We start from the raw sequence: 10,418 nt of genomic DNA on the forward strand, positions 1-10,418 counted from the left end.
AATGACAATGGGAGCCCATGACAGTCACAACACTGGCCCATGCTATGGTTAATCCCCATGGCTCTGAAGTCCTTGTGCTTGAAAGAAATCACCAGGACACACTTCTCAATGCTTTAAGGAAAGAAGCAGAGTGGTTTATTACCAAAGCCAGGAACAGTGGCACCCAGTGTTCTGGGGAGATCAGAGTCTGGTTTTGCTCTTGACAAAACTTTCACACTCTGTGCAATTCCCAGTCTGGGGTTTCCCAGTCCAGATGCACTTGGCGTGTGTCGGGTCTCCTCTACATCATGGCGCAATGGCTTTTCTGCGAGTGGACGTAGTTCCTGTACTCTGCGAGCTGCTTCAGGTACAGGTTGGATGGCCACCTGTGCATCTCCACAAAACTGCGCTCCTCCACTAGAGAAAGAGATAAAGGGGTGAGATGTGACATCCAGACACACAGCACGAGTGCACAGCCTGCAGAGAGTCTTTGAAAACAAGTTAAACATCATGCAGGATACAACCACACCTAGAAAAGTGAAGATGAGCGCCGCCCATTTTGCTGAGATCTCACTGTTGTGCTGATGTGAAAGTTATCGCGGGATGATCTCCTGCTATTCAGTCAGCCATCAATAAGTTACTTAACAAAATAAATACGATACTCATTAAAGAGAGCAGAGAGATTATCCCAAAGATGATTACTCTTTATCCTCAGCAGTTAACCAGATGGGGTACTCCACTGCGATGATTTTTCTATGCTGCAGCACTGTACAGGAGGGTGTTTCCATCCCTGTGCCAACAAATGGTCTGAGGATCATTGCAAAAAGCAAGGTGAGGAGAGAAATTTAAAAGTCTGCAGACTTCTATCTTTTATTGCATGTGGTTTTTGTCACTGGGGAAGGCTGTGGTCAGGGAATCAGCAGTAATGATAGGCGGCAGGCAGTGCCGTCCCACTTTCCTTGTGCAAATTGTGGGGCTGCTGCTGGAGATCTTGGCTGTTGGAAGGTCCACGCAGAGCCGCTGCCTCCTGCAGCATTGCTCTCCCTGGACCCCAAGGTGATGCTGGGTCTGGTGTTCTGAACAAGGAAGGTCAACTGCCCATAACCACTGCTGTCTGGGAGGTGTGCTCCCATCAGAGCCTGCCTGAGAGTGTTTGTGACCTGGCAAGATGGATCAGAAGGATGTCACTCCATCCACCTAGATTTATTTATGCACTTTTATTTCTTTCCTCCAGCTTGCTCTGTGCAAGTTTGATCCAGCAGAGAATGCCAACTCCTCAGTTAACCATGTTGAAGGGACTCAACGGAAGGAGAAAAGCAAAGGACAGGCTGCCAAGCATGTGGACACCCAATCTGAAAGGATATCAGTCCACCACACAGGAACCTTTTCCTTCACATCTATCCCCAGGTGCTTTCCAAAACAACCAGCCTGGTACGAGCCACCCACCACAGACTCCAGAAAATTCATCCCACAGCTTTAGTTCTGCTCTGCATTCATCCTGGATGCTCCATGAATGGTGTAAGCATGGATGAAACTCCAAATGATGGCACAGCAGACAGCTGGCTTGCGGATATGGTGTTGATGCCCCATCCCTGGAGGTGTTCAAGGCCAGGTTGGATGAGGCTTTGAGCAGCCTGGGCTAGTGGGAGGTGTCCCTGCCCATGGCAGTGGTTTAGCGCTAGATGATCTTTAAGGTCCCTTCCAATCCAAACCATTCTGTGATTCTATGATTCTATGATATTGCACAGCTCATCCCCAAGTTACTTGGGCACTGTCAGAGCATGTGCTGACAGGCAATGATAAGTGATGCTCATCAGAAGCATGAGAACCTTATCAGAAGCATCACTGCATAAGTTTCACAACAGGCTCATATGCAGCCTGATATTCACCAGGATAAACACAACATCGAGACAGAACCGCTATTATTATTACTTTCCACAGCAGAAAAAAAAAAAAAAAGTGATATTGATAAATTGATATCCCACTGGACAACTGGAAAATGGGTAAGCAGATCTGGATTGAGCCCTGCGGTGATCCTAAGCCATCAACCTCTGTGCTCTCCTGGCTCATGAAGGGCAAGCCAGAGGCAGCTCCCACCTTCACCAAACAGAGAGGACAGCCTGGATATGAACCATGGGTCAAAGAGATGCACCTGTCAAGGTCACCATCACCAGAGTGATAAAAAATTCCATGAGCAATGAGCAAAACTTTACAGACTTATGTGTCAGGAAACAAACATACTGTTTGGGAAAATAAATGTCAGCTCCCTGAAGAACCTGGGTTTATTCATTTGAACGGACATAGTTATTTGATTTCATGAGATCTGCTGGAGAGTGCTGTAAGAATCACATTTTCTTCAAAGAAAACCTCAGCCGCTACAGAGCGGGTATTAGCAACTCATTACCTTGATTCAAATGTACAAACTAAACAAAATTATGTACGTGAGGTGGAAGGGTTGACATATGATGACTGAACTGCCCGGCTTGATTCAGTTATGGGTGGGAAAGTGGCCATCAGCCCAGGAACCAAAAGACAAGGGGATGCAGTTGCCAGCTACGCTGCCCTTTTGTGTGCTGGTCCCACCGTAGGGTGGTGAACGCTCCAGCTCAACCAGGCTCTAGGCTGGACTGGACTGCGCAGCCTAAAGAAGTCCTAATCATCTTCTCATGCAGATGTAGTATTGCCCACTACCTCACTCCTGGTCTAAGCAGAACTGAAAAACATTTCTTGTTTTAAAAGGAATTGATAAATTACCTGAAAGATCTTGAAATTCAGGCTTTTGGCTGAAGATGAGGTAGTTAGTGGCAATGAAATGAAGAAGCCAAGTGGAAAGGCAATCGGAATTGTGAAACTGCGAGAAAAAAGGAAACACAAACAACGTTTAACGCTATCACGTCTAAAACACAATCACAACTTGCATGTCAAAATATTTCAGATTTCCACTGTCAACATTAATTTGACAGCAATTTACTCAATAAGGTTTTGATGGTAGGAGATACTGAAGGAAATGTCATTGATGGAAAGATGTAAACAAATGGAGACCCAAGAAAAAATGAGAAAACTCCCTCCCCTAGTGGTGTGACCTAGCCCCTGGGGCTCCTTTGGTCATCAATCTTGGAAATTTTTGTCTTCTGCACATTAGCAGATCTTTAGGAAAAGGAAGGTAAGGAGCGTGGTTTGTCGTCTCCTCTTTCTCCACAAAATCCTGTTCATGTAAGACAATATCCTGCATGAAACTTGCAAAAAATTCAGTTTTTATTCTCCTCTTCTGTTTTCCAAACCTGTCTTTACTGTCTCTCTTTTTTTCCAGCTTCTAATATTTTCTTTTCATGCTTTTTATGTATTTCACTCAATATTCTCAGGTTAGATCTCCTTTGCCACTTCCATATAGTACAATTTTCTTTTTGACCAAAAAAGGAAGTTGACTTGCCTCAAACACTTCTTTTCTGGCAGAAGCTGCAGTTAAGCTAAATTAGTAAAATGCGTCCCTGATGAAGGACATCACACAGATTATGGTATGACTGCTCATTCCACAATAAAAGGCTGAAAAAAGCCTTATTTTAGCCAACCTCATGCCACCAGACATCAACAGACTATATCCGTGTTTGTCCTTCGGAACGGAAACTATTAAACCAACAAAAAACTCACCAATTAGAGTGAACATGTGTATTCTTATTTAATACATACAACACATACCTTGGCTTTCTTAAGCAAGCTGACAATGCTGAGACTCGTGGACGCCAGCTCCCTGCTAGGCATGCTCTGGAGCTGCGTGATGATGTACAGCTCACAGATATGCTGGAGCCTCATCACTTGGTACATCTCTGCGCAGACCAAGAGAGACATAGCTTGGAGAATACTGGCTGAAAAACAAGAGAGCAGAATTTACAGGTGTTTTACTTTTTTGGCAGGATGTTCAAAGATAATTTTCACAGAGACAGCTTTTAAACATCTAACACCAAGCACAAAATCAAACCGCTTTCATCACCTTCTTTTACTTTTAATTATTCTAAGTTTGCTGTATCACCACTCTCTTTCCCAGATAAATGATATAATTAACAGGAAAAGAGCAGGTAGTCCTTTTTAATGTAATAAATTGTAGTCAATACCTCGTATCTTGAAGATGCTGAGTCAAGCACTGCTGGTCTATTTAAACTAAGTGATGATTAGTAAGATGATTAATAAGATGATTAATAAGGATTTAGCTTTCTAACTCCTCTTTCAAAAAAAAGAACCTCTATGATGCACGTATGAGAAAATACAGCAAAAAGGCCAAAGAGAAAATGGAGCAACTGTATTTTAAAAAAATACGATACGGTGGTTGCATATTTGAACTGATGGGTGAGGAAATGTTAGACAGACTGGAAAGAGAAACATATGGAAAAGATAAGAAAAATGTTGAATTATTCGAAAAGAAAACAAAAGCAAGAATACATATCACACCATTATTCATTCATTCATTATATAAAAGGAAAATGATCTGTATTTTAATCATATTTCATGCTTGGTATGTAGATTTTCTTCTCATTAAAAAAGACAAAATTTAAGACACAAAGAATACTTTAGCTCAATTTTTCTTGCCAAATACTTCAGCTGACTTATTTTGTTTCTGTTTTTACATACAAATAAGATATCCATGTGTATAAGGAAGGCATTCTTGCAATTTAACCTTGCTTATATTAACCTTAACAAAACATATGCTAAATGAAATTACAATTTTTAACTAAAACCCAGAATTCAGATTAGAAAGCAATATTATTTTGATGTAGAAATAAAACCCCAAATATTGTACTGGACCAGAAATTAAATGTCACAGTTTTTTAGTCTTGCTATGTAAGCACTAAACAGTTATATTTCTTCTGCCTCCAGCTGATTTTACTTACATAAGATTTATTTATTTTTTTATTGCACAATATGAACAAGTTCTCTTTCCTGAGACATTATTCATGAAAATATTGGCATTTTTCAATGAAACAAATACTGCTACATTGCTCTCTATCAATGCACCACAGTGAAAAAAAATGTGTAAAAGCTATACGTGTATTTTGAAATGTTCTCACCTGGGCAGCAGGAGTCGGTATAGAGATACTCTAGAAAGGAGAGGAAAGTGTCTTTGGAAACCCCGTACACTGGAACCAGAACACTATTTGCTTCTAGATAATTACCATTAAACATAGCTGCCATCACCTCGCAGCGAGCTACCAGAACTGCTCGGTGGGCTGGTACACTGGCACCTGCAGGATGCAAGACAAAACATATGATTATTTTGAATACACTGCAATATCTTGTTTTTAAAGCTCGTATTTAAAAAAAAAAAAAAAAAGAAACAAACCTTAATTTCACTGAATATGATTTGAAACCATTTTAGAGTGCTTAAAATGAGCAGCATCCAACTGATAATTAATGACACACTCACTTTGTGCCAGTTGAGATGTTTACATCTGCTGAGTTGCCACCAGCAAAAAAAAATACCAAATTTATAATGATAAATCTGACACCACTGGAGTTACACTAGTTTACACCAGCTGAACCTCTGGCCCATAGCATAAACACGCAGTGCTGCAAATTATTATTCAAATGAGCAATCTGTGCTCATCAGCAGTCCAAGGTGCCAAACAAGTGCCAGACAGGACAGCAACTGAACACAGAATGAGAACTTGTGGTCAGAAATAAATGTTTTAATCAAAATTATAATAAAGGGATCAATTGTGGCCCTGCCACCTGCCCAATTCCTTGGAGACACGTGGCACTTTTTCATTTTTGTTCTATTTCTATTTACCTGTGCTTCTATTACAGATTGTCTAAGCTGCAGACAAAATCTATAAATTTCTATAGACACAACACACATCAATATTATTATATATTTACACATGCAACACCAGTAATAACCGATACAGGTGTAAGATATGCACACAGAATTGGATATTCACCTGCTAACAAGGACATTCAGTCATGTTGGGAGTCTTTATGCTGACATAATGGGTCACATTTTCAATGGCTCCAAAGTACCTTTGAAAGTTGGTCAAAGCAACTCCCAATATTCAAGGAATTATCTGAAGACTAAATAATGTATTTGCTGATCAAGACTAAAGCCTTCAGCTTCTCTTAGTAATTATTTAATTTTAATGCAATTATTGTGGCTGATGAATTAGGCAGAAGATTTATCAGGCATTAGGAAAAATAGTTCACATTTTAGTAGTGGATAAGCACACCTTTTAAAAAATACTTTTCAACCTATTCTGCATCATTTATATTTTTGTAAAACACATAGTGGCGGTATGCTTTCAGCAACTTCCCACAAAGCCTCTCTCAGGAGCGTGGCACTGAGATTAATTGTTCATGTCATTGCACTCAGCATCAGTATTTCGTTCTCACTTTCAAAGATCTTTTTGGTTTTTCTGCATATTAAACAAACATAGGAAGAATCTGTTTGTCCTCGTGTGTTTATGTTTGAGGGATTCATGCTTCATATTCATCTCCGACATTTAAAGCTGAAAATAATTAAACAATTACTTAACCCTGAAAGACCATTTCTGCATGAAAGGTGGGCATGGACACACTGAGAAAATCAGCAGCATCTAAAAACCATCTCATTCTTGTCCTCACAAATGCATGCAACATTTTTTCCCCCTGCAGCTTTATTTTTAAGAGTGAATGCATTTAATTTCCATTAAAAAATCAACTGTGACACTGCAGCAGATTGGTGCACCCAAGCACATTCTTTGCAGTCAAAATTAGAAGAGGAGATGGTCTCACCGGCATGGCTCCTTCCCGTGCCTTTGCCAAGGAGCGCTTGGCATCCCCGTGAGCAGAACTGTGCAACACCACCAACAAGCTTAACAGTCTGCTGCAGACCAATGAGCAGGGAAAGCCAGCCTCTGCTCCCCTGTACCTTTTTAATCCTGGATGCAAAGAGGACTAGATAATTACTATAATCTCAACAGACTTTAAAAAAAATAATTTAGATTTCTTTTCACACTTGTAGAGGTAAGCAATAGGCTTAATATGATGGGGAGGGACTCTTCATCAGGGGGTGTAGCGACAGGACAAGGGGTAATGGGTTTAAGCTGAAAGAAGGGAGATTTAGATGAGATACTAGGAGGAAGTTTTTTCCTGTAGGTAGGGAAACGCACATCCACAGCCAGCACCAGCCTGGGACAGACAGAGGTAAGGTGGCCAGGAGTCACCCAGCATCTCTGGCCTTTTCACGGAGGGCAACAAGTGTAGATGTGGCAACCAGAGCTCACGCCTCTCTGAGGTCTGATGCTAGGGCAGAGCCCTTGAATACATCTGGCTGCTGGTGCAGGTGGGAATGTGAGCTGGATAAATAAGTTTTAAAATAAAATTGCCACCCCCTGTGATGCAATCTGTGGTTTAGCCTTGCTGCCTTGGTGCTATGCCATTGCAGAAGCCTTTCCTGCAGCACATCCCTCACTTTGCTAAGACTCCAAGGGGTGCATTGTGAACTAGAGAGGCGCAAAGTCGACCGTGACAGGCAGAAAGCATTTCTGCAGGCTCAGCCCTGATAAGCTATTGGGATGCAGGCACTAGTTCTAAGCAAAAATGGCTTTCCACGGTGATAACAACACATTTTCTTTGTTTTGACACAACAGAAAATACAGTCACCTCCCTTTCCCACTCTCCTGCAGAGAGGATAAATGCTGGAGGTGCAGGAGGCACAGAGGTACCGTACCTTGTATTTTGAAGATGACATCAGCTAGGACAGGCGTGTTAAAGAACAGCCTGAGCGAAGTACTGTACAGCCGATCACCCATCTGGTGAGACCTGCACTCCTTTACAGAGTTTAGCTGCAAAATACATTATTAATAAAACAGCGTCACATATAGCTGCCCACAAAATAAAAGACTAGAATAAATCATTTATGTGGTGAAACTAAACAACAGCCTTTTGCTCTCCACTTCATGTCCTCCTGCTGCTCCCCAACTGCATCTCTCACACGTGTAATCCTCTGCAATCATCTTTATCATTTATTTCCCTGTTTCCCACAGTGCAGCAGCTCCCAGGCATCTCTGTCTCCCACACTCACACTTGCCTCAGTACTCTCTGACCCACAGCAAAATTCCCCCATCCGGCACCTCTGGGCAGGTTTGACTGCATCACAGATTTTCTGGACTCCAAACTCTTTCCTATTCAGATGAAAGAGTTGAATTTATTCTTAAAGCCTTATCCAATTTATTTTATCAATAAAAATCACAACTGATTTCTATGCCTTTGAAGGAAAACTTTTAAAGATGATATAAAAGGGACAACAAAAACCCCAAAAGAAACAACAACTCAGGCTTATTATCTGTCCTGGGTTAAGCCGAGACAGGGTTAACTTTCTTCATTTCTTCCCTTTAACCCTTTAATTCTCTCCTCAATCCTCAGGAGAGGGGAGGGCGAGCGAACAGGGTTGTGTGGGGTTGGCTCCCAGACAAGGGTAAAGCCATCATATTATCCTAGAACATTTCAGGGGTTTCTAAGTCCAACCCTCTGAATGTTTTAGCTGTGGACGCTTAAGACTGGCAAGCCTACATCTGAGTGATCTTTATATTACGTTATCTCAAGACAGTCCAAGATTATTTCCCATTTAAATTGACAGAAATACTTTGTGCAAGTTCTATAGTACTGAGGAATGTATAAGCTCTATCAGCAAACGGTTGTTAAAACTAATTCTATAGTGTAATTTTTTATTAACATAATAATGGGGCATAAACTACATTTTACTGTGAAATCATCTACTGAATTAAATATATTTTAAATAAATTTGGATATCACAACATCTATAAGAGAAACCAACTCTCCCGATCTACTGCAGAAACATAACTTCTGTCACATATTCAGGGCAGTGAAGCTTTCCTGGGCAGCCTTTATCACATGAGAGTTAGGAACATGTAATCATGTTGTTACATGACATGCAAAGCTGCGAATATGAGTAATACCTTTAGGATATCTACCTGTGTACTTTTTGCCTATTACAGCAATTCTGCACATTACATCTTAGTGTTTCTATTTTGCACATACCTGTGAACAACCCACAGATAAAGTAATAAAAGCTGTGCAAGTCCAAGTGAGTTTAAAACAAAGACCGACAAGGAAACCTTGTCTACAAAACAATTTCCTAATAACTTAATTCACTAATACTAACAGTTACCCCAAGTGAGTCAGATGTACCTTCCCTGGAGTTTTCAGGATACATTTAACTTTCTCAAGCACATGTTCAGTTTTTTCTGTATCCTTCAACTTCTTTTTTATATCTTCTTCCAATCGTTCCCACTGGAAAGCACCTGTCACAATAGCAGGTAAAGATGGATTATAAATCAACAGGCAGAAAAAAGAGGCTATCAATGCCAAAGACATCTTGCAGAAAATACATTTTTTGCACATAAATCACCCAGATCTTTTTGCTCAGGAAGGGCAAGATGCAACTCTTGCACAATAAAACTTCCATGGTACTTTTACAAGAATACAATCAAATACAGACAGATCAGGGCATCTCCCTTGCTTTCAAAACCAGTTTCTGGATTCCTCTCAGTTCAGTCGCTACACACTGCAGACAGACATTTAAAAAAAATCCTGAATATTTCAATATTTGTGGAAGTTCTTCAGCTTCTGCTGCTACTACTGGTTGCATTGCTTTGTAGGTCTCTGAACCAGAGACGCTTCATGCACAGTTATATTCTGAGTGCTGGTACCTAAAAGCACCAAAATTTGCAGTGGATTTTTTATCTTGTTTTTTCTTTCTTGTTCTTTCTTCTTCCCTGCAGGAAAGGCTGAAACAAAACTTATAGCATGGGCTATATAGTGTATATAGCATATGTATCATATATAGGCTATATAGCACAGCTCTACCAGCTCCTACATGGATGGAAAATGTTTATAACCCAGTGGGCATAATGTCATGGTCCTGAAAGGCTGAAAACAATGACATGGCCTCAGGATTTGACCTCTTCTCAGACCATGCCTCAGGCGTCATCAAAAGACATCATCATCTCTCGAAGGCACCAAATGGTGCAACGACTTTAGGCAATGCCCTTCGGGTTAGGAGCTGGGAGTCAACAGCAAAATTTTGTCTGCTCTTGTGCAGTTTCCCACCTCTTTGGTTGTGATAAGCAAAAGTAAAACTAATATAGAGAAGGCAGCAGACGCACTTGTCTTTCACCTGCTGAAATCCCAGGTTTAATCCCCTATTAGTGTCATTAATAAACAAAAAAAAATAGAATCATTAAGGTTAGAAATGACCTCAAGGATCATCAAGTCCAACCATCAACCCAACACCACCTAACTCACTAAACCACGTCCCTAAGCACCAAATCTACACGTTTCTTGAACACCTCCAGGGATGGTGACTCCACCACTTCCCTGGGAAGCTGTTCCAATGCCTGATCACTCTTTCAGTGAACAAATGTTTTATAATATCCAGCCTAAACTTCCTCTGG

At 40.9% G+C, this 10,418-nt stretch overlaps 1 protein-coding gene across 1 annotated transcript; it reads right to left on the minus strand.

The window, feature by feature from the left end:
* Window positions 1–280: 280 nt before the first annotated feature.
* LOC104467004 (rho-related BTB domain-containing protein 3-like) lies at window positions 281–9,266 on the minus strand (the record flags this gene model as incomplete). The annotated part of the gene is made up of 6 exons (XM_010080608.1): window positions 281–396; window positions 2,734–2,830; window positions 3,676–3,842; window positions 5,040–5,213; window positions 7,673–7,787; window positions 9,154–9,266. Coding segments are annotated over 6 exons (782 nt in total), but the record flags the coding sequence as incomplete, so codon positions are not given.
* Between the last annotated feature and the right edge of the window lie 1,152 nt (window positions 9,267–10,418).

This window comes from Pterocles gutturalis, unplaced genomic scaffold, assembly GCF_000699245.1.
Source record: "Pterocles gutturalis isolate BGI_N339 unplaced genomic scaffold, ASM69924v1 scaffold26059, whole genome shotgun sequence".
NCBI classification, from domain to species: domain Eukaryota; kingdom Metazoa; phylum Chordata; class Aves; order Pterocliformes; family Pteroclidae; genus Pterocles; species Pterocles gutturalis.